This window comes from Chiloscyllium punctatum, chromosome 7 (genome assembly GCF_047496795.1).
Source record: "Chiloscyllium punctatum isolate Juve2018m chromosome 7, sChiPun1.3, whole genome shotgun sequence".
Lineage (NCBI taxonomy): Eukaryota > Metazoa > Chordata > Chondrichthyes > Orectolobiformes > Hemiscylliidae > Chiloscyllium > Chiloscyllium punctatum.
Genome location: NC_092745.1, coordinates 91,914,132 through 91,939,608, shown reverse-complemented (window position 1 = coordinate 91,939,608; position 25,477 = coordinate 91,914,132). Strand labels below are relative to the sequence as shown.

General features: G+C 41.6%; 1 protein-coding gene across 3 annotated transcripts in view; it reads left to right on the top strand.

Moving 5' to 3' along the window:
* Positions 1-23,027, top strand: part of echdc2 (enoyl CoA hydratase domain containing 2) — a 59,215-nt gene extending 36,188 nt beyond the window's left edge. For 2 of the 3 annotated variants that reach the window (XM_072574327.1, XM_072574324.1), the window contains exons 4-10: positions 516-602; positions 2,467-2,559; positions 11,781-11,837; positions 17,646-17,833; positions 18,032-18,082; positions 22,616-22,663; positions 22,775-23,027. In XM_072574327.1, coding sequence (XP_072430428.1) covers positions 516-602; positions 2,467-2,559; positions 11,781-11,837; positions 17,646-17,833; positions 18,032-18,082; positions 22,616-22,663; positions 22,775-22,852 — 602 coding nt within the window. In that variant the 3' untranslated portion in view covers positions 22,853-23,027. The remainder of the gene's footprint in view (positions 1-515; positions 603-2,466; positions 2,560-11,780; positions 11,838-17,645; positions 17,834-18,031; positions 18,083-22,615; positions 22,664-22,774) is intronic. The other variant, XM_072574325.1, reaches the window with a different exon arrangement.
* Positions 23,028-25,477: the final 2,450 nt, after the last annotated feature.

The window sequence follows — 25,477 nt, the reverse complement described above, 5'->3', positions numbered from 1 at the left end:
CAGCTTGTTTGATTGGCATCATATCCACAAACCATTACTTGCTCTATCATCGTAGTAGTAGTGGCAGAGTGTGCCATTCTCAAGAGACGCTCCAGAAATTCACCAAGGCTCCTTAGACAGCACCTTCCAAACCTTCCAGCACTACTATCTAGGAGAATAAGGGCTGTATGTACATGGGAATACCATGTATCTGCAATACTCACCACCCTGACTTTGAAATGTATTGGCATTCCTTCAGTATTGCAAGGTTAAAATCTTGGAACATCACCCTAACAGCATTGTAGGTGTACCTACACCACGTGGACTGCAGCAGTTCAAGAAAGCAGCACATCACCACCTCTCTCCAGGGGGATGGTAGTAGTTATGATTTGTAAAAAATGTTTACAGTGGACATTACTGCTACTGTATTTTGTATTTTGCTTCTTTTCATCCAGTGCCAACATAAAATATCTTTATTATACAGAAGTTGTTTCTCAAATTATTTCTCCTTTTTTTTTCCCCAATTTGTTTTCTAGGTGCTGACTTGAAGGAACGTGCTGAAATGAGTAATGCAGAGGTTGGCCACTTTGTTCATAGGCTGCGAAATTTGATGAGCAACATAGGCAAGTAGAAGACATAAAGATCCATCTTTATTTTGGAAAGAGTAGTTTCAAGCATTTTCTTAAAATAAAGCAGCACGTGTCAATAATCTTTTAGTTCAGGTGTATTGGTATAAAATAACTCAACATGTGAAAGGCAGAAGTGGGTACTGCAGATGCTGGAGATTAGAATCAAGATTAGAGTGATTACAGACGAAGGGCTTTTACCCGAAACGTCGGTTTCCTGCTCCTCGGATGCTGCCTGGCCTGCTGTGCTTTTCCAGCACCACTCTAATCTTGACTCAACCTGTGAAACCAGGATAGAGTTTCACCAAACTGATCTTTGTGAAATGCACTGTTATTAAGTAGCACAAAAGCAATTCAATTTCAGAATGAGTCTCCCTGATTTGATAGATTGAAATTTTGGGTATTGCTGCAAAAAAAAGACTCATTTTGTCAAAGCTTTTGGTCTTGCTCTCACCAGGACAACTTGCAAAAAAATACCATTTTAAGGGGACACCAGCATTTATGCTGAATGAAAGAACAGCCCTGATTGGTTGGCAAGTGGATTCTGGTAGAGGCATTGCCATGGAGATTTGGTGACAGCCGTTCACTGGTTTATTCTCAGGCCAATGCCTTAACAAATTAGTCAATCTCTTAAAATTAATCCTGCCCACCTCTGGCTTCCAGCAAGGCCTGCTCTGCTTGTGCAGTCAGAGTAGGAATTGGAAGAAAGTGACAACTGCAGATGCTAGAGATCAGAGTCAAAAGGTGTGCTGCTGGAAAGGTACAGCCAGTCAGGCAGCATCCGAGGAACAGGAGAGTCGCATCTCGAGCATAAGACTTTAGCCAATTTCTCATCTTCTCAAAAAGAGCAAGCTGATTTAACACCTGCAATTTCTTAATTCCCTGTGATCATTTTCCAATTTTTGCATCTATGGGATTAGGGTTTAGTTTCCCTACTTTGTGTTTATGAATGATAAAAGTCTTTACAATCTGCTTCAATGTTTCCCTTTTATTTGGTGGTTTGCTGGTTTCTAGAACACTGCCAATCTTCAGGTTTACTGATACTCTTTGCTACATTTTTGGTTGCTTAATTTGATAGCATCCTTAACTTTGGGAAATAGTGCAGTAGTAGTAATGTCACTAACCTATTAATCCAGAAGCTCTGGAGAGGTGGGTTAAAACCTCACCTTGGCATTTGGTTTGATCTTTAGTGAATTAATTAAATCTGGAATTTAAAGCTATTCTTAGTAATGGTGTCCATGAAACTATAAATGATGTAACAACCCATTCACTGTTTATTCCCCTTTAGAGGAGGAAATTTGCTATCCTTATCTGGTCTGACAGACAAGTGAGTCTGAACACAGAGAAATGGGGTTAATACTTAATGGCCTCCTGTTCAAAGATGGGCCTCCTGTTCAAAGATGCTCATCTAATTAATGCCTTTGAACATTAACCAGCTGCTGGAGGCTGCGATAAAATAAAAACCAGCACCACCTCCCCTCCTGCACCAAAATCCAAATGAGCACTCATTTTTCATCACCTCCATTTTCAGCTGTTTGAACATATGAGATTCCTTTAAAGCAATGCATAAACCAACATTGGCCTCATTTGTTAGGTAAATCATTATCCATTATTAGGTAAACAGAGCTGTCACAATCTAGCACCTAGAGAGCCAACCTCTATCAGCTTGGCTCCAGGGGCTTACCCTTTAAAAGTGAATTGTTCAGTTTGGTCACGTGATTAGTTGTAACTTAATAGAAGCTTCTTAACCAATTAGATTGCTAGAAACTGTCATTTCATGGCTTAGCTGTTGATTTGTTTTTAATGTTGTGTAAATCATTTCTAAATGTTTTTCAAGTGTTAATGATGCATTTTCTTTTAGCATGTCTACCAATGCCTACCATTGCTGCAATAGATGGATATGCTCTTGGTGGTGGTCTGGAGCTAGCACTGGCATGTGATCTTCGTGTTGCAGGTTGGATCACATTAATAGACTGTTTAGCTTATCATAGACTCCCTACAGTGTGGAAACAGGCCATTTGGCCCAACAAGTCCACACCGATCACCAAAGAGTAACCCACCCAGTCTCATTCCCCATACTACTCTACATTTACCTCTGACTAATGCATCTAAAACTATACATTCCTGAACACGATGGGCTCTTCAGCACAGTCAATTCACCCAACCTGCACATCTTGGATTGTGGGAGAAGACCAGAGCACCTGGAGGAAACCCACACAGTTACAGGGAGAACTTCACACAGTCGCCCAAGGCTGGAATTAAACCCAGGTCCCTGCTGCTGTGAGGCAGCAGTGCCAACCACTGAGCCACTGTAGACTGAGATCTCATAAGTTGCTTTTTTTTTATTCATTTGCGGGACGTGGGCCTGCTATCTGGATAGCATTTGTTGCCCTTGAGAAGATGGTTGTGAGCTAACTTAAAGTCTGCTCTACAAACTTTGAGATTTGCTGAGCTTGAGTTGTTATTTTACTACTTTAATCAATCTGGGTGGAGTTTTACTTAAAGTAATTAATTTAACATTTCACAGAAGCATTGCTGTTCTTTTTGTCCCCAGCATCCTCATAACAAGGAGGCAAAGGCTGAAATTAATCATCTTTGTCAAAGTTCCTACATCCACTTGTGTTGCTGGGATTGGAGGGTTTGAGTTATAAGGAGAGGCTGAATAGCCTGGGGCTTTTATTTTCCTGGAGCATCAGATGCTGAGGGGTGACTTTATAGAGGTTTGTAAAATCATGAGAGGCAAGGAAAGGGTGAACAGCCTAAGGTTGTTTTCTCAGGATAGGGGAGTCGAAAACTAGAAAGCATAGGTTTAAGGGAAGAGGAGGAATATTCAAAAGGGACCTGAGGGGCAACATTTTCACGCGGAGGGTGTTGCATGTGTGGAACGAGCTGCATAGGAGATGGTGGAGACTGATGCAACATTTAAAAGGCATCTGTACAAGAAAATGAAGGGTTTAGAGAGATTTGGGCCAAATGCTGGCAAATGGGACGAGCTCAGTTTGGGAAATCTGGTCAGCGCAGACAAGTTGAACTAAAGGATCTGTTTCTCTACTGTATAACTCTGACTAGGCTGGGGCTATTTTCCCTGGAGTGTCAGAGACTGAGCGGTGGCCTTAGAAAATCATAAGGGGCATGGATTAGGTAAATAGACAAGGTCTTTTCCCAGGGATGGGGGAATCCAAGGTGAGAGGAGAAAGATTTAAAAGGGACCTAAGGGGCAACTTTTTCACATAGGTGGGTGGTGTGTATGGAATGAGCTGCCAGAGGAAGTGGTGGAGGCTGGTGTAATTACAGCGTTTAAAAGGCATCTGGATGGGTAAACCCTTCCTGGAGGGTTTAAAGATAGATGGGTCAAATGCTGGCAAATGAAACTATATTTATTTGGGACATTTGGTCAGCATGGACAAGTTGGACCAAAGGGTATGTTTCTGCGCTCTATATCTCTATGACTCTAAAATGCGGAGAATACACAAGTAAAATATGGATAGGTGAGTATTTGGGTTCTTGTGTTAGCTATAAACATTTGAGTTGTCTCACACAAAAGACTTTGTTCAACTTCAAAACATTGGGAATTCTGGCTAAATCTTGGATAAGAACAGGCTGAAAAGAAAGAAACAATTGTTAATCAACAGGGTCAGAGAATATCTAATAGATGCTCATGACTCTATATAAGAATTAATTTGGTTCTGATTTACATCATTTACATTAATTTAGTAATTGGTCAAATGTACAAAGGAGGCTGAAAAATTGAATAATGCTATTTAATAACTACAAATTGTGTGAGTTAAAGTATTTAAATGAACAGAAAAATAGAGGAAATTGAATACATAAAAGTTTTTTTTTGAGATGTGGACATTTATTGCCTATAACTTGTTACCCTTGAGAAGATAGTGGTGAGATGCCACCTTGAACTGCTGCGATCCATGTACTTATAGGCAGACCCACAATGCCAATGGGGAGCGAGTTCCAGGATTATAACCTAGCAACACAGAAGTACAAAGAACAAAGAAAATTTACAGCCCAGGAACAGGCCCTTTGGCCCTCCGAGCCTGAGCCAATCCAAATGTACTGTCTAAACCTGTCAGTCAATTCCTAAGCATCTGTATCCCTCTGCTCCCCACCTACTCATGCATCTGTCCAGACGTACCTTAAATGAATCTACCGTGACTGCCTCTACCACCTCTGCTGGCAACGCATTCCAGAAGCCCACTACCCTCTGTATGAAGTACTTGCCGCATGTATCCCCTTTAAACTTTCCACCTCTCACCTTGAAAGCGTGACCTCTCATTATTGAATCCTTCACCCTGGGAAAAAGCTTGTCTCTGTCCACCCTGTCTATACCCTTCATAATTTTGTAAACCTCAATCAGGTCCCCCCTCAATCTTCTTTTTTCTAATGAAAACAAACCTAACCTACTCAACCTCTCTTCATAGCTAGCACCTTCCATACCAGGCAACATCCTCGTAAACCTTCTCTGCACCCTCTCCAAAGCATCCACATCCTTTTGGTAATGAGGTGACCAGAACTATACACAGTATTCTAAATGCGGCCGAACCAATGTCTTGTACAAATTTAACATGACCTGCCAGCTCTTATACTCAATACCCCGTCCAGTGAAGGCAAGCGTACTATATGCCTTCTTGACCACTCTATCCACCTGTGCAGCAACCTTCAGGGTACAATGGACCTGCACTCCCAGATCTCTCTGCCCATCAACTTTTCCCAAGGCTCTTCCATTCATTGTATAATTCGCTCTAGAATTAGACTTGCCTAAATGCATCACCTCACATTTGTCTGGATTGAAATCCATCTGCCACTTTTCTGTCCAAGTCTCCAGTCTATCTATATCCTCCTGTATTCTCTGACAGTCTCTTATGCTTTCTGTTACTCCACCAATCTTCGTGTCATCTGCAAACTTGCTGATCATACCAACAGTGCCCTCTTCCAGATCATTTATGTATATTACAAATAACAGTGGCCCCAGCACTGACCCCTGTGGAACAACACTGGTCATCTTTCTCCATTTCGAGAAACTCCCTTCAATTACTACTCTCTGTCTCCCGTTTCTCAACCAGTTCTTTATCCACCTAGCTAGAACACCCTGCACACCATGTGACTTCACTTTCTCCATTAGTCTACCATGGGAAACCTTATCAAACGCCTTACTAAAGTCCATGTATATAACATCTTTGGCCCTTCCTTCATCTATCAACTTGGTCACTTCCTCGAAGAACTCTATAAAGTTGGTAAGGTGCGATCTCCCCCACACAAAACCATGTTGCCTATCACTGATAAGCCCATTCTTTTCTCAATATAAATAGATCCTATCCCTCAGTACCCTCTTCAGCAACTTTCCCACCACCGACATCAGGCTCACTGGTCTGTAGTTACCCAGAATATCCCTACTACCCTTCTTGTACAGGGTGACAACATGAGCAACCTTCAGTCCTCCGGCACCTCACCTGTATTTAAGGATGCCACAAAGATATCTGTCAGGGCCCCAGCTATTTCCTCTCTTGCCTCCCTCAGCAACCTGGGATAGATCCCATCTGGTCCTGGGGATTTGTCCACCTTAATAACTCTAGCCTACCCAACACATCGTTCCTACTTATGTCAACGTGATCCAAACTAATCAAACTTCTATCTCTAATCTCAAGATTCATCATGTTCCTCTCCTCAGTGAACACTGATGCAAAGTATTCATTCAGAATCTCACCCATTCTCTCAGGTTCAGCACACAGCCTTCCTTCATTATCATTTAGTGGACCAATCCTTTCTCTAGTTACCCACTTGCTTCTTATATAAGAATAAAATGCTTTGGGATTCTCCTTAATTCTGCTTGCTAAAGCTATTTCATGACCCCTTTTAGCCCGCTTGATTCCTTGTTTAAGACTTGTCCTACTCTTCCGATATTCCTCCATGGCCCGTTCTGTTCTTAGCTGCCTAAACCTTATTTACACTTCCCTTTTCCTCTTGGCTAGTCGTACAATTTCTCCTGTCATCCACAGTTCACGAATCTTACCCTTCCTATCCTTTGCCTTCAACGGGACATGCCAATCCTGCACTATCTTTAACCATCTTTGAAAGCCTCCCACATTTCAAATGTGGACTTGCCTTCCAATAGCTGTGTCCAATCCACATTTCCCAGCTGCTGCCTAATTTTGATATAATTGGCCTTGGCCCAGTTTAGCACTCTTCCCTTAGGATCACTCTCATCTTTATCTACGAGTATTCTAAAACTTACAGAATTGTAGTCACTGTTCCCAAAGAAATCCCCGACCGCAACTTCTGGCTCATTCCCCGGTACCAGGTCCAATATGGCCCCTTCCCTCGTTGGACTATTGACATACTGTTCTAGAAAACTCTTCTGGACACTTTTTACAATTCTACCCCATCCAGACCTCTGACGCTAAATGTATCCCAGTGAATGTCGGGAAAATTAAAATCTCCCATCACCACTACTCTATTACCCCTATATCTTTCCATAATCTGTTTACCTATTTGTTCTTCTACCTCACGCTCACTGTTGGGAGGCCTGTAATACAGCTCCAACAATGTAACTACACCCTTCTTATTTCTCAGCTCCACCCATAATGCATCACTACCCAAGACCTCCATAGTGTCCTCCTTTAGCATAGCCATATCATCCCTGACCAGCAATGCAACTCCCTGTCCTGTCTGAAATGTCTATATCCTGGAACATTTAGTTGCCAATCATCATGCCCTTCCTTCAACCAAGTCTCTGTGGTTGCAATAATGTCATACTCCCAGGCACCAATCCAAGCCCTAAGTTCATCTGCCTTACACACTATACTCCTTGCATTAAAGTAGATGCATTTCAGGCCACGTTCCCCAGAATGGTTTGGAGGGAAACAGGCCAGGTGCTGGCAGGTGAGACTAGATTGGGTTGGGAATCTGGTCAGTATGGACAAGTTGGACCGAAGGGTCTGTCTCCATGCTGTACATCTCTATGGCTCCATGATATTTGTATGTCAAACATTACCTGCCACTTGTCAGCCCAAGTGAATAGAGTCGCTCAAAGAAAAGGCAATGGACAGTACGTACTCCATGAATAATTGCAGACCTAAGAATGCTTATGGAATTTATATTCGATATATTCTTCATTTTCATGCATAAGCTTGTTTTTTTTTTCTGCTTCCTCTTGTTTTCTTTCTCAGTGATGTTGTATTAACAAGATTAAAGAAAAAATGCTGCATGGTAGATCTTTGTTTCAAATTTCAATATTCCAGTATTGCAATTATGAAACTATCTTCTTAGGTGCTATTTTCTGGGTCTGTAGATTGTGAAGGAGTAAAAATGGCCTTTAATAGAGTGATATGTACTACTTGTCAGATGTGGGAGTTTAAAGAGAGTTTAAGGGTTACTGCGGATTATATCTGCCATAAATGCTGCTGGATGCGAATCTTATCCAATCGAATGTTTCTAACTGTCTCTCCAACCGATTCAATGAGGAATTTGCAACAGCAACAGTATGTGATGGATGGCAATTAGAGGAAGGGGGAGGGGGGGAAATGTATCAGATACAGTCACAAAGATGGGTTAACTCCAGGAAAGGTAAGAGAGGTAGGCAGCTAGTGCAGGAGTCTTTTGTGGATATACCCATTTCAAATAGGTATGCTGTTTTGGAAAATGTAGGGGGTGATGGATTCTCAGGGGAACGTAGCACGAATAGCCAAATTTCTGGTATTGAGACTGGCTCTAATGCAACGAGGGGTACGTCAGCTTCCATTAGATCAATTGTGTTAGGGGATTCTGTAGTCCAAGGTACAGAGGTACAGACAGACGTTTCTGCGGCCAGCAGGGAAAAAACAGGATGGTGTGTTGTTTCCCTGGTGCCAGGATCAAGGATGTCTCAGAAAAAGTGCAGAATGTTCTCACGGGGGAGAGGGGCCAGCAGGAGGTCATTGTCCACATTGGAACCAATGACACCGGAAGGGAAAAGGTTGAGATTCTGAAGGGAGATTAGAGAGTTAGGCAGAAATTTAAAAAGGAAGTCCTCGAGAGTAGTAATATCTGGATTACTCCAGGTGGTACGAGCGAGTGAGGGCAGGAATAGGAGGATAGAGCAGATGAATGCATGGCTGAGGAGCTGGTGTATGGGGGAAGGATTCACATTTTTGGATCATTGGAATCTCTTTTGGGGTAGAAGTGATCTGTACAAGAAGGACGTATTGCACCTAAATTGGAAGGGGACTAATATACTGGCAGGGAAATTTGCTAGACCTGCTCGGGAGGATTTAGACTAGTAAGGTGGGGGGGTGGGACCCAGGGAGATAGTGAGGAAAGAGATCAATCTGAAACTGGTACAGTTGAGAACAGAAGTGAGTCAAACAGTCAGGGCAGGCAGGGACAAGATAGGACTAATAAATTAAACTTCATTTATTTCAATGCAAGGGGCCTAACAGGGAAGGCAGATGAACTCAGGGCATTGTTAGGAACATGGGACTGGGATATCATAGCAATTACAGAAACATGGCTCAGGGATGGGCAGGACTGGCAGCTTAATGTTCCAGGACAGAAAGGGAGGCAAGGTGGGGTGGAGGGGTAGTGGGAGAGATCTCAGCTATCTGTAAGTAAAATACGGTGGTTATGGTAGGGGATTTTAACTTTCCAAACATAGACTGGGACTGCCATCGTGTTAAAGGTTTAGATGGAGAGGAATTTCTTAAGTGTGTACAAGACAATTTTCTGATTCAGTATGTGGATGTACCTACTAGAAAAGATGCAAAACTTGACCTACTCTTGGGAAATAAGGCAGGGCAGGTGACTGAGGTGTTAGTGGGGAAGCACTTTGGGGCCAGCGACCATAATTCTATTCGTTTTAAAATAGTGATGGAAAAGGATAGACCAGATCTAAAAATTGAAATTCTAAATTGGAGAAAGGCCAATTTTGACGGAAATTAGGCAAGAAGTTTCGAAAGCTGATTAGAGGCAGATGTTTGCAGGTAAAGGGACGGTTGGAAAATGGGAGGCCTTCAGAAATGAGATAACAAAAATCCAGAGAAAGTATATTCCTGACAGGGTGAAAGGCTGGTAGGTATAGGGAATGCTGGATGACTAAAGATATTGAGGGTTTGGTTAAGAAAAAGAAGGAAGCACATGTCAGGTATAGACAGGATAGATTGAGTGAATCCTTGGAAGAGTATAAAGGCAGTAGGAGTATACTTAAGAGGGAAATCAGGAGGGCAAAAAGGGGACATGAAATAGCTTTGGCAAATAGAATTAAGGAGAATCCAGAGAGTTTTTACAAATACATTAAGGACATAAGGGTAACTAGGGAGAGAATAGGGCCCCTCAAAGATCAGCAAGGCGGCCTTTGTGTGGAGCCGCAGAAAATGGGGGAGATACTAAATGAGTATTTTGCATCAGTATTTACTGTGGCAAAGGGTATGGAAGATTTAGACTGTGGGGAAATAAATGGTGACATTTTTGCAAAATGTCCATATTACAGAGGAGAAAGTGCTGGATGTCTTGAAACACACAAAAGTGGATAAATCCCCAGGACCTGATCAGGTGTACCCTAGAACTCTGTGGGAAGCTAGAGAAGTGATTGCTGGGCCTCTTGCAGAGTTATTTGTATCATCGATAGTCAGAGGTTAGGTGCCAGAAGACTGGAGATTGGCTAACGTGGTGCCACTGTTTAAGAAGGGTAGTAAGGACAAGCCAGGGAACTATAGACTAGTAAGTCTGACGTCGGTGGTGGACAAGTTGTTGGAGGGAATCCTGAGGGACAGGATGTACATGTATTTGCAAAGGCAAGGACTGATTCAGGATAGTCAACATGGCTTTGTGCATGGGAAATCATGTCTCACATACTTGATTGAGTTTTTTGAAGAAGTAACAAAGAAGATTGATGAGGGCAGAGCAGTAGATGTGATCTATAAGGACTTCAGTAAGGCGTTTGACAAGGTTCCCCACGGGAGACTGATTAGCAAGGTTAGATCTCATGGCATACAGGGAGAACTAGCCATTTGGACACAGAACTGGCTCAAAGGTAGAAGACAGAGGGTGATGGTGGAGGGTTGTTTTTCAGACTGGAGGCCTGCGACCAGTGGAGTGCCACAAGGATCGATGTTTGGTCCTATACTTTTACTTTTTGTCATTTACATAAATGATTTGGATGCGAGCATAAGAGGTACAGTTAGTAAGTTTGCAGATGACACCAAAATTGGAGGTGCAGTGGACAGCGAAGAGGGTTACCTCAGATTACAATGGGATCTTGATCAGATTGGCCAATGGGCTAAGAAGTGGCAGATGGAGTTTAATTCAGATAAATATGATGTGCTCCATTTTGGGAAAGCAAATCTTCACAGGACTTAATGGTAAGGTCCTAGGGAGTGTTGCTGAACAAAGAGACCTTGGAGTGGAAGTTCATAGCTCCTTGAAAGTGGAGTCGCAGGTTGATAGGACAGTGAAGAAGCCATTTGGTATGCTTTCCTCTATTGGTCAGAGTATTGAGTACAGGAGTTGGGAGGTCCTGTTGCGGTTGTATAGGACATTGGTTAGCCACTGTTGGAATATTGCGTGCAGTTCTGGTCTCCTTCCTATTGGAAAGATGTTGTGAAATTTGAAAGGGTTCAGAAAAGATTTACAAGAATGTTGCCAGGGTTGGAGGATTTGAGTTATAGGAAGAGGCTGAACAGGCTGGGGCCATTTTCCCTGGAGTGTGAGAGGCTGAGGGGTGACCTTATAGAGGTTTACAAAATTATAAGGGGCATAGATAGGGTAAACAGGCAAAGTCTTTTTTTCTGGGGTCAGGGAGTCCAGAACTAGAGGGCATAGGTTTAGGGTGAGAGGGGAAAAATATAAAAGAGACCTAAGGGGCAACGTTTTCAGTGAGTGGTACGTTTATGGAATGAGCTGTCAGAGGATGTGGTGGAAGCTGGTACAATTGCAACATTTAAAAGGCATTTGGATAGGTATATGAATAGGAAGGGTTTGAAGGGATATGGGCCGGGTGCTGGCAGGTGGGACTAGATTGGGTTGAGATATCTGGTTGGCATGGACGGGTTGGACCAAAGGGTCTGTTTCCATGCTGTACATCTCTATGACTCTGAGTTGCCTTTTGCAATTTTCAATAATTTACAAATCTCAATATTTAGGGGATGTTTTAAAGAGCAGTCAGTTTATTGCCACTTGTTTCTTTAACTTTAGCATCATCTGCTAAAATGGGCCTTATTGAAGTTACCAGAGGTCTTCTTCCAGGTGCTGGTGAGTTACTTTATTCACTATATAAAATGAGACTTATAATGAAGTGGACAGTATTTGAAAATTGGGAGTATTTTGTATCATCTCGAGTAATAAAAATGGTGATGATATGCACTCCATTGGTTGCATTTTGTCAAAGCAGACCTCTTGCCTGCAACCAATAAGGTAATGGTTTCACATTTTATTTCTGAGTGCAGACCAATCTTGGTTGATTCTGAACTTGTATGTGCCATATTAAGTCAAATAATTACAGTGCTTTGAGCTTCATCATTTGGGTGCAAAGTGTAACCACCGGTGCCCACCTCCCTTCCCCATCACCACTGATGCCCAAACTTGGGACAACCACACTTCTAGATTCATGACTATAATTCTCACCTACAAGTAATCAGAAATCCTTACGGCAATGGAGCACAAATACTGCTAAACCCTACCACCATCCAATTAACAGTAAAATGCTGTTAGGATTCTAAAGCAATATTCTGCCATTTGAACAGTTTGGTGAGGGTGAGATAATGTTTTTGTGGAGTCTAATCAAAGTCTCGAAATTTTTTCTGCTAAAGAATTATACCATCAAATGCAGAACACCTTTGCAATGACAGGAGTTGGTCTTTGTGGCTGCAGATCAACACAAAGTGGTGCTGTAAAGGCAGAGAGATTGATGTATTATTTAGTGATTAGCCTTTATGGCAAATCATTTTCAATCATCTATTTTAATTTGACAGCATTTGGGAGATGAATGGAATTGGTGACGTGGGTATGTCTTTTATATAGATGATTAAATTTTAGAGTAAAAGTCCGATTCTGACCTATAGCCAACAATCTTTAAGTAGCCTAATTAAAGAAACAGCTGTCTGATAGATGCCTCCATGATCAGCCATCCTGGAATCCATGTAGGAGCCAATTACTGCAGATGCTGAAATCTGTAATGCAATCTGATCAGAATGTGATTACCTAATTGGAATAATCGACATCCTTCACCCCCCAAGGATATCTCCTCACCCCCACCCCCCAACAACCCCATTATAGCAATAATCTGAACTCAAAACATTGGCTTGCTTTCTGTCCATGGATGCTGCCTGAGCTGTTGTGATCGCCAGCATTTTTTGCTTTCACATGGAAACCTTTGCTCCAATAAGGTGTTGATTACTTTCGCAAGTTAAAGCTGGTCAGTGTGAAAAGGAACTTTGCCTGAGTGAGAAAAAGACCAAGTGTGTACAATCTAGGAATTTGATTCAAAGTGGAAATTTGGGATAGGAGAAGGACAGAGGTTAAGTAAGGACTGCTGCAAAATGTAAAGTGTGCAGGATGGGGACAAATGGCTTATTTTCTTCTTTCTCAGCAAGTTGTTTGTTTGGTAAAAAACTGCTATTAGAGGCTGGTTGAATTTCTCTAAATTAGTAAAATATTTTATTTCTAAAGAAGTAGCCATACTTGGAAAGGTAGGTTGAGCTTCATTGGGATTGAGAAGAATGAGGACAACCTTATTGGAAAAAAGATTGTTGGGAAGCTTAACAGCATAGATGCAGAGACATTGTTTCTCATTGTGTGTGTCTTGGGTCAGAGGCCATAAATTCAGTGTAACAGGTTACCTTGTTAAGACAGCTGAGGAGGAATTTCTTCTCCCAAAAGGTAGTGCATTTGTGAATTCATTCCACAGAGGGCTGTCAGAGTTGGGTTGTTAAATATATTCATGGCTGACATAGACTGATTCTTAATCAGTAAGGGGAAAAGGCAAAAGGTGGAGTTGAATAGTATCAAATAGCATCATCTCATTGAATAACAGAACGGATTTGAATGGCCTGTTTCTGTTCCTGCATCTTATGGCCTTATGGAGTAAGGGAAAGCTAGGGCCTATATAAGTAATTCAAAGCAGAATAAAGTCAATGCTAGGGAAGTAAAGATATAGCAGGGGATTTTGGTTGAATGAAATGTATGGCCTCTGGTGTGTAAGATGTCATAGACTCTACTGAAACAGTCGTTGACCCTATGCAGAAAGTGCCACCAGATGCAGAAACGACTGCAGTCACTGCACATCCGCGAGGCTGAGTATCAAGTGGGTAGCACGTTCAGAGAGGAGGCACTCTGCAGTTTAGGAGTCTGGTGGCAAAATGGAATGGGTGACCACCAGGCAGATACAGCAGGAATCCCGTGAGATCCTACTCATAAATTATTTTTCCATTTTACAAGGGACAGAGGGGAGCTACTAGAATATGTTCAGAAGAATTTCCAGCAGTGTACATCCAGTCCAATAAGAAGCACCATTGCACCTGGTTTTTGGAAATATGGTTGGTTAAGTGGCTCAAGTGACAATAGGGAAACACGTAGGAGACAATGATAATTGTATCATAAGGTTTAGTGTGACTGTAGAAAATAACTAGTAAGAAAAATCAATTGGCTGAGAGCTGATTTCAAGGGGCAAGAATGGAGTTGGGTTGGATAGACTGAAACAAGGAGATAGTGCAGGTGTTGGACTTTATTGACTCAAAGTGTGGTGCTAGAAAAAGCACAGTGGGTCAGGCAGCATCCAAGGAGCAGGAGAGTCTACATTTCAGGCAGGAGCTGGATAGGGTACTGATCCTAAGATGCTGTCTGCCTGTGCTTTTTCTGGCGCCACACTAATCAACTCCAGACTGAAACAAGATTGGCAGTAAAATCTGTAAATTAGCAATGGGCTACCTTCAAAGAGGAAGTGGTTTGAATACTGTTAAAGTATGTTTCCACAAATGAGAAAGGTAGGAGTGCTGCTTCCACTACATTTTGTCATTTACATAAATGGTTTAGATGTGAGCATAAGAGGTACAGTTGGTAAGTTTGCAAATGACACCAAAATTGGAGGTGTAGTGGACAGCGAAGAGGAACACCTCAGATTACAGTAGGATCTTGACCAGATGGGCCAGTTGGCTGAGAGGTGGCAAATGGAGTTTAATTCAGATAAATGAGAGTTGCTGCTTTTTGGGAAAGCAAATTTTAGCAGGACTTGTACACTTAATGGTAAGGTCCTAGGGAGTGTTGCTGAACAAAGAGACCTTGGAGTGCAGGTTCATAGCTCCTTGAAAATGGAGTCACAGGTAGATAAGATAGTGAAGAAGGTGTTTGGTATACTTTCTTTTATTGGTCAGAGTATTGAGTACAGGAGTTGGGAGGTCATGTTGTGGCTGTGCAGGACATTGGTTAGGTCACTGTTGGAATATTGTGTGCAATTCTGGTCCCCTTCCTATCGGAAAGATGTTGTGAAACTTGAAAGGGTTCAGAAAAGATTTACAAGGATGTTGCCAGGGTTGGAGGATTTGAGCTATAGGGAGAGGCTGAACAGGCTGGGACTGTTTTCCTTGGAGCGTCGGAGGCTGAGGGGTGACCTTGTAGAGGTTTACAAAATCAATAATGTCTTTAAGAATCAACTAACACTTCCTCCTTATCAAATTTAAACCCTTCTAGTCCCAAAATTTCTTCCTCTGTCACTATGACCTGACCTGGGTAGCATTTCCCTCTTTAGTATCAACCAATATAAAGTATTTACTTAATACCCCAGCCATGGCATCTGGCTCCCAATTGGCTCTAACCTGAGGGGCATGGATAGGATAAATAGACAAAGTCTGTACCCTGGGGTCGGGGAGTCCAGAATTAAAGGGCATAGGTTTAGGGTGAGAGATAAGAGACCTAAGGGGCAACTTCTTCAAAGAGGGTGGTACTGGTATGGAATGATCTGCCAAAGGTAGTGGAGGCTAGTACAATTGCAACATTTAAGAGGCATTTGGATGGCTATATGAATAGGAAAGGTTTGGAGGGATATGGGCCAGGTGCTGGCAGGTGGGACCAGATTGAATTGGGATATCTGGTCAGCGTGGAAGGGTTGGACCAAAGGATCTGTTTCCATATTGTATATCTCTATGACTGTATGAATTTGTGAAAAATTATATTGGAGAAGCAAAGAGGAATTGAGAAAAGACAGGCAGCCAGCATGAAAGGAAATCCTAAAGACTTTCTTGGCATGTAAGTAGTAAGAGTGATGCAAGGCAGGTTAGAGCCAAATGCCATGGCTGGGGTATTAAGTAAATACTTTATATTGGTTGTTACTAAAGAGGGAAATGCTACCCAGGTCAGGTCATAGTGACAGAGGAAGAAATTTTGGGACTAGAAGGGTTTAAATTTGATAAGGAGGAAGTGTTAGTTGATTCTTAAAGTTGACTTTGCACCCAGACCAGATGAGATGCAACCAAGAATGTTGAAAGAAGCATGAGTGGAATTTGCAAAGGCATTGGCCATAATCACAGTTATGCCGGAAGACCGGAGAATTGTTCTGTTGAAAAATAGTTGTAGACCAGTCAGTTTAGCTTTAACTGATGAGATTGTTTTCAGAAGCTATTATTTAGGATCAAATTAATACTTACATGGAAAAAGCTGTACTGATTAGGAACAGCAGCATGAATTTCTAACAGGAAATCCTGTTGAATTAACTTGGAGTTTTTCATTTGGAAGAGGCAACAGAAATGGTTGATTAAGGCAATGCTGTTGATGTTGTGCACATGAACGTACAGAAGGTCCTTGGTATTAACCCACACAACAGACTTGAGAAAAAATTATAACTCATGGAATAAAAGGAAAAGTAGCAACATGGATACAAAATTGGCTGAGAGGAAAAGGTGAAGTGAGTCATGCTCCACTCCTCTTGTGTGATATTTGTTAGAACCTAGGGGGCATACTTTTAAGGTGAGAGGAGAAAGATTTTAAAAAGACATGAGGCAACATTTTAAACAGTGATTAGTGTGGAATGAACTACCACAGGTTGTGGTGGATGCAGGTACAGATACAACAGTTAAGATATTTAGATAAGGACATGATATGAAAGGTTAGGATGGATATAGGCCAAATGCAAACAGGTGGGATTAATGTAGTTTGGGAACTAGTTGAATCAGTGGGTCAGTTTTCATGCTGTATGACTCTATAATGCGCTCTCATTTTAGCAATTTGCTTACCATATGTGATTCTTTATTGATATCAGCTTGATATTTCCTATTTTCTGGCCTCCTTTATTTTTCAACTCATGAAATTTTTAAACATATTTATTTTTCTATTTTTGTACCTAAAAAACCAAAAGAACCACGAATGCTGTAAATCAGACAAAAATATAGAAATTGCTGCAAAAGCTCAACAGGTCTGTCAGCATCTGATCTTTTCTCTACGGAGTTAACATTTTGGGTCAAGTGACCCTTCCTTAGAGTTCTGATGCTGCCAGACCTGCTGAGCTTTTCCAGCAATTTCTATTTTTGTCTCTGCCTTTGTACTTAAGATTACACTGTATTCCTATAGTGGAGTACAAATGACAATAAAACTTAAATCTAGGCTAATTCCAGTTCCTTTCTTCCCCTTTGAGTCTGTTTTGTCCTGTTCAGACAGTTGGAGCTTGAGCTTTCTGCAGTGAATTGACTGGTTCTTAGATATCTAACTACCTTACAGCTTATAGAAACTGTCGGCTGAAGCAGTGGTCTGAAGAAAGGTCACAGACAACATTATGTTACCCTCTCCACACTTGCAGCTTTTTCTGCTAAGCTTTTTGTTTTACTTTGGAAGCATAATAGTGTTGATGGAATTGAGAAGTAAGAGAGTGTATTTAAAAGTAATACCTTGAATGCTACACAAAGGTATGACAGTTTGTGGTGTAGGAAATACATGCTGGACATAAATTTTATTTTGTAGTTAGTTAGAAATTAGTTGCATATTGCATGAGTAAATATTAACAAATGAAAGTTTAGTATAACCAAACTATTGATCTAAGCTGTGATAGCTACTCAAGACTTTATTTCCATTTTCAAGGTGGTAGTCAACGGCTGCCTCGAGTTATAGGAATCAGCCTGGCAAAGGAACTTATTTTCACTGGTCGACAGATAGATGGCGAACAAGCAATGTCAATGGGCCTAGTGAATAGTGCCATATGTCAAAATGATATGGGGGATGCAGCTTATCAAAAAGCACTGGATCTGGCCAAAGCTATACTTCCACAGGTTTGTAAATAAAATACACATGGGAAACTTGACTAAACAGTGCATGATTCAAAGACATTATTGAAGTGTATAATCAGTAACAGGGGCGGGGCGGGGGAAATGGTCTTGCTAATAAATAATTAGAATACAACTTTTTTTTCTGTTTATAAATTTGAATATTATGCCTTGCACACACAGTAAATTTTTCTTTGTTTAAAGGGTCCAGTAGCTCTCAGGATGGCAAAGCAGGCAATGAACAAAGGCATTGAGGTAATGTGCTACGTGTATTATGTAATATTGTGAATTTGATCAATAAGAATTAATCAATCAATGTGATGCAACACCCCAACAGCTGTCTGACACTTTACCCATTTCAGGCAAAGTGAACAGCTGATGAGCAGTTTAAGTAAACCCCAGTAGTTTAAAATCCATCAGGCCTCCAAAGAAAACTTCTTCATTGAATTACCACCTGCCCTCACAGTTACTGATTTTTTTTTTCCTCCGTTTTTTTTAAGATTCTACACTTGAAAACACGTACAAGCCCTTTGCTGGTTCAGTGCGGTGCAAAGGCATGAGAAACAGGGTCCTGAATGTGATCTTTGTTTCATTAGTTAGCCGCTCTCATTTGACTTTAAGCTGAGGGCTAATTTGAAAAGAATGAATAACTTTGCAGTAGGAGCAGAAACCAGCCCAAATACAAGATTTGGCCCAGCTATAAAATCAAAGGAGGAGTTGTTTCTTCTAATCCAAAACAACGTAAATAACCTTTTGAGCTACTGAAAGACTGAAGGAAAGAAAACATTTTTAAAAAGTTTTTTTTTGGTGGAATAGTTAAACAAAGCTGTTTTTTCCCCCAGTTATGAGTGTAAACTAATTCACAGGATGGTTTACTGACAGACTAACTATTGCAGATGTCTGATGTGCTGTTTTTAAGCATAAGGCATGAAATTAAATGAGAAAAATAAAGCCTATTAAAGAACAAGCCCAGTTGACAGAAACCAATCAGTTGGGAAACTTGATTTTTAAACACCAGCCTTAAAGTCATGAAGAGTCAACAGGCATTAAAGAAAGAAAAAATCTTCAGTTACTTGATCATCACCACCTAGTATGTCACTTTGGACTATAAAAAGCATTATACAAAAAGAATCACATCTGTTTTGTATAATGCTTTTTATATTCTTAAAACATTTTAACCAATACACTTATTTGGAGTTTAATGGAAACTGCCATGTTTGTGACTAAAGAGCTCAGAATCAAAAATCAGTGAGTCTGAGTGCAGAATGACCTGTATAACCTTCAGCTTGTGCTAATATGGGACAAGTAATATTCATGTGGTGCTGGAAAAACACAGCAGGCCAGGCAGCATCCGAGGAGCAGGAGAATCGACGTTTCGGGCATGAGCCCTTCAGGAATGAGGCTGGTGTGCCCAGCGGACACACCAGCCTCATTCCTGAAGAAGGGCTTATGCTCAATTCTCCTGCTCCTCGGATGCTGCTTGGCCTGCTGTCTTTTTCCAGCACCACATTTCTCAACTCTGGTCTCTAGCAGCTGCAGTCCTCACTTTCTCCAAGTAACATTCATGCCACACATGAGCCAGAGAGACACCATCAATGGCATTATTGTTGCTATATTCCCTAATAATCAATACTTTGGAGGGCTACATGATTACAAATTGAGCTGGACTATGCATAAGTATTGCAGCAAAAGTGCAAGTGGGGAGAAAAGAGGGAATTCTGTAGCACAGCTCATCTGACTTCTCAAATTCTGTTCATCATGCACAAAGTGAAACTCAGGAATGCAATGAAACATCTCCACTTGCCTGGATGAATGAAGCTCCTGCACCACTTGAGAAGTCCACTTTTGACTTCCCATTCACCATCCTCAGTATTCGCTATCTATAAAATGTGCCACAATAAATCACAAAGACTCCTTAGTCCTTAGGCAGCACCTACTTCCACAGCCTTTACCACCTAGAAAACCACATCATCCCCTGCAGATTCCCCTCCAAGCCACACACCATAGACTTAGAAATACATTCCTACTCCTTCACGCTCACTGGGTCAAAACCTCAAATCTATTCCTAACAGCACTGTTGGTGTAGCTAGCTATGACCTGTACAACTTAGTTATTTGCTGGCTAAAAGTTGAAATAGCTAGTTTTTTGTCTTTAATTTGTACACCATTATCTCGGTAGAGGTTCAAATTTGTTTTTGAATTAACAATGGTTTGCACAAATGGTACAGAATACCAATAATTCATACTCGAGCAGTTACTAAGGTCACAATTCAAACTTCAAGTACTATTTTAGAAAACACTTGACACACAATATTTTTTAAAAAGCCATTAGATGAGAAAGTGAAGCCATCATTTGAGGGAGTTTAGATTGGACAAATTAGAATTCAAATAGGTTGCAGTACCACACAGATGAGCTCCAAAGTGCCAAATATATTTTTTTGATGAAATTATCATGCCAGAATGGAGTCAAAATCTGACAGTAAAGTCAGTGCAAGGGAGGTCATGTTGCAGCTGTACAGGACATTGGTTAGGCCACTGTTGGAATATTGCGTGCAGTTCTGGTCTCCTTCCTATCGGAAAGAGGTTGTGAAACTTGAAAGGGTTCAGAAAAGATTTACAAGGATGTTGCTAGGGTTGGAGGATCAGAGCTACAGGGAGAGGCTGAACTGGCTGGGGCTGTTTTCCCTGGAGCAGAGGCTGAGGGGTGACCTTATAGAGGTTTACAAAATTGAGGGGCATGGATAGGATAAATAGACAAAGTCTTTTCCCTGGGGTCGGGGAGTCCAGAACTAGAGGGCATAGGTTTAGGGTGAGAGGGGAAAGATATAAAAAAGAACTAGGGCAACTTTTTCACGCAGAGGGTAGCAAGTGTTTGGAATGAGCTGCCAGAGGATGTGGTGGAGGCTGGTACAATTGCAACACTTGAGGCATTTGGATGTGTATATGAATAGGAAGGGTTTGGAGGGATATGGGCCAGGTGCCGGCAGGTGGGACTAGATTGGGTTGGGATATCTGGTCGGTATGGACTGGTTGGACCAAAGAGTCTGTTTCCGTGCTGTACATCTCTATGACTAAAGTGTAAAGGGGTGGGAAGGGAAATATATCCCTGGTGGTGGGTCTGTTTGGAGATGACTGAAATGCGATTGGATGATGTGTTTTAAGCGAAGGTTGGTAGGGTGGAAGGTGAGCACGGGGGGGGGGGGGGGGGGGCGGGGGGTCTGTCCTTGTTACGGTTGGAGGGGTGGGGTTTGAGGGCAGAGGGGCGGGGTGTGGATGAGATGCGTTAGAGGACATCTTTAACCACATGGGAAGGGAAATTGCGGTCTATAAAAGGAGGAGGCTAGCTGGTGTGTTCTGTGGTGGAACTGGTCCTCCTGGGAGCAGAAACAGTGGAGGTGGAGGATTTGGGAATACGGGATGGCATTTTTGTAGGAGGTAGGGTGGGAAGAGGTGTAATCCACGTAGCTATAGGCGTCAGTGGGTTTGTAAAAAAGATGTCAGTGTCAAGTCAGTCATCAATGGAGATGGAGAGGTCCAGGAAGAGGAGGGAGGTGTCAGATGGTCCAGGTAAATTTAAGGTCGAGGTGGAATGTGTTGGTGAAATTGATGAATTGTTCAACCTCCTCACGGGAGCACTAGGTGGCGCTAATGCAGTCATCAATGTAGCGGAGGAAGAGGTGGGGAGTGGTGCCAGGGTAACTGCAGAAGATGGACTGTTCTACGAAGCCAACAAAGACAGGCATAGCTGGGCCCCATATGGGTGCCCATGGCTACCCCTTTGGTCTGGAGGAAATGGGAGGATTCGAAGGAGAAATTAAGGGTGAGGACTAGTTCAGCCAAACAAATGAGTATCGGTGGAAGGGTACTGTTGGGGATGTCGGGAGAGGAAGAAATGGAGGGCTTGGAGGCCCTGGTCATGGCGGATGGAGGTGTAGAGGAATTGGATATCCATGGTGAAGATGAGGTGTTGGGGGCCGGGGAAACAGAAGTCTTTGAGGTGGAGGGTGTGGGTGATGTCTCAAACGTACGTGGGGAGTTCCTGGACTAGGGCAGTGCCGAGGTAGATAGAGATGAGTTTGGTGGGGCAGGAGCATGCTGAAACAATGGGTTGGCCAGAGTGGTCAGGCTTGCGGATCTTGGGAAGGAGGTAGAATCGGGTGGTGCGGGGTTCCCAGACTAGGAGGTTGGGAGATGTGCTGAGGTTCTGTATGGTCTAGGAGATGATGGTTTGGTGATGGGGGGGTGGAGTCATGGTCGAGGGGGCAGTAGGAGGAGGGGTCTTAGAGTTGGCATCTGGCTTCAGCAGTGTAGAGGTCAGTGCGCCAAACTACCACTGCATCCCTTTTATCTGCTGGTTTGATGGTGGGGTTGGGATTGGAGCAGAGGGAGTGGAGGGCTGTGTGTTGAGAGGGTGAGGCTGGAGTGGGGGAAGGGGGTAAACAGGTTGAGGTGGTTAATGTCTCAGTAGCAGTTGGAAATGAAGAGATTGAGGGCAGGTAATAGGCCAGCAGGGAGTGTCCAGGAGGTAGGCAAAGGGGTCCTTGGAAGGTGGGCAGGAGTCCTGATTGTAAAAGTGGGCTTGGAGGTGGCAGAAGAAGTGTTCGACGTCACGTCGAGTATTAAATTCATTGATGCGTGGGCAGAGGGGGATAAAAAGAGGAGGTCTTTGAAATAAAGTCAGTTGTTCAAAAGTAAAGAACCAACAAATTAACTTGCAATTTTATTTTCTACTTCCAATTAAAACAATATTAGCCTTCCCATTTCAAATATTATTTCTAAACCCACACAGGTAGATCTTGGATCAGGAATGGCAATTGAAGAAATGTGTTATGCTCAGGTATGGTGATTCTGCTATATTTTTTAGAACAATTACTTTCTTTTAAATGAATGCTTTAGAAGTTGCATCTGAAATATTTTGGTAAGGTAATTGTACTTTCTGCAAATACAGGTTATTCCTACAAAAGACCGTTTGGAGGGGATGGCAGCATTTAAAGAAAAACGATTACCACATTTTATTGGAGAATAATGAAATGGCAAGTCCCACATCTGAGATGCGTAGTATATCTTATCCTGTGTTCAAACAACCACCACAGAATTGCTTAAGTACTGAACTTTTACAAACTTTTTGACAAAAGTTATGAAGGTTACTGAATTTTTCACATGATTTCCACACCATGTAATAAAATTTGTAGTCCCAGTTGCATCCAGAATAATGTTTTCAACTGTCATTTAACATTGAATTATAGTAAAAATGAATGCTGTTAATTGTCCCAGTGACGAGTACATCAGAAGGTAGCAACCCTGGTACTATACTATTCTTTCAAGTGTACCTCTGCATGACTGACTAAATAGGTGGTCTCCTGCTGGTTTTTGCTAGGTTGATTTTTCCATGCTGCTTGTTAATTTGTTCTTATTTCTCTGAAAACAAAACAGCTATTTTGACTCCAATGACTTCATTTGAGGCAGAGTGCTTGACGGCAGTGCAATGTTTCAAACTGTGTTTAGAGTAAAGCCAATAAAAACAAATTAGCAGTTCTGAAAAATTTAAGTTAGTATTACAATTATCTTTCAAGATCCAAAAACTGCTACTAGCACACAATCAATAGTACAAGTTATGGCTTTGGAAAAAAGACTTTGATCATGTGAAATCATTGATCACTACAGATGACTTTAGCATGGATCTCAACAGCTTACTATATTAGTGAAATTAGGTTTTTTTCCCCACATATTGTATTAAAATCTAAAGTTGTCTATTAAATCTGATGAGGAAACCACAGCAAACCTTTAATTGTATACTGATATGATACCACATCATACAATTACAATACAAGATGAGCTCTTCTGCAGGGTTCCAATCAATGAAATATCCACCAACCCATAAGATACTGTCTATACTTATGTGGCATCAGCAGCATACAATACTGCAGAATAGCTGGTTTAATCTGTGATTTGTATTGTTAGCAGATCATACCTAATAATTCCTGCTGTAAAAGTAATGAGTGTGGATATTGAATGAGGAAATTATTAAACTGCACTTCAAGATGCTATTCATGCTCAACTAGCTGCCAATATTTGGTCCAAGGCTTTCATCAACAAAAGAACAGAAATGGATATCATCTACCATGACCAGAACAGAACTAGTGAGAAGAAGAACAAAATCTGTTTCTGCAGCATTGCAAAATATTATGAAATCTCACCAAAGCTATGCTGGATGGAAACAACAACTTACATTTATGTCAGTGTGGAAAATGGTCAAGAAACACCCAGATGTGGCAGGCTGCATGGGGAAAAGAATGAAAAACAAAAAAAAAGGCAACATGTTTAGCAAGGGAATTTTAACATTTAGGGCCTAAGTGGTTAACAGTAGTTACCAATAATAGAGACTGGTTTCTGGGGATAATCGATTGGGAAAATTACAGCCAATGTGAGATTTAACCACAAAAGGTAAACTTAAAATTTTGTGCATTGGACATCAATAGGCTCAGGACTCATTCTTGTATGCCAGAAGCAGTGGATATTTGGATGAGCAAGTTTCAGTGGAGTTAAGACATAACAACTGATGCAGTATGTCCTGGTTGAAGATGATATGGAGATTGAAAATTCAGTTCAGCACTGAAAAAGGGAAAATTTTCTGAACATTACAGTTCAGACAAAGAATAGGAGTCAGAATCAGTGATAAGTATGGAATGCTGAAGCACATTCAGATTCTGAATGTTGATCAAGACCAAGGCAAGCAGAATCAAGATCCATCATCCATTCAAAAGCTTAGTACACAAGGGCTACACAGGCAGAAATAGTAGGTGGAAGCAACTGCTGGAGATACTCCAACTTCAAAATGGAATAAATAAAAGGCTGCCAAGATGAGCTGAGTTACAAAGACAGTGCTGAATAAAGAATGGTGTGGTCAACCCCTTGTAAAAGGGGAGCTGAAAGAATATTTTGATAGGATAGTAGTAGATTGAAGAAAAAAGGTAATCATGGTATTGAAATGAAGTGGGACCATTTACACACACTGCAAACGTGGGAGTCAGAAATTATAGAGATCAGGATCCCCTCTCAGACTACCTGGTAAAAGAATGTTTTTGAATTCTTTTTGCATTAAATTATGAACATATGACTTAGTTTCTCACATCCAGCTCTGCTGACTCCAAAAAAAAAACTGGAGGAAGAAGTCAAAATTACAGAATCAGAAGTATACAGCACAAGTGGTATCCATTCAGCCATTTGTGGCAGAACTGGATAGAGCTCCTGCAGTGACCTGGTCATTTCAGACTTTTTTTTGACAGCCTGTTCCCTCCCAAATGGTATGAGAATGAATTTTTCTTGGCTGTAATGTATTACAAATGGCTATTCACAGAACATTACAATTTATAAATAGGAATGACTATGACCCAATATGCCCATAAAAATTGAGCAGTTTCCCAGCAAAGGATCTGTAACGGGATAGCTGGAAACTTTAATTTAGCCTTGGCCTATTTTACAAGGTTCTTTAGAGACAGATCCTGCCCAAGCATAAACCATAACAAATGAGGCTCATGGAATTCAAGTCAGGTTTGTGCATTCACTGGGGTAGGTGTGGGATAGGAACATTTGTTAGGCTGACACCAAATACCAATTGCTGTAAAAAAAAACATTTAAAAATAGAACAATG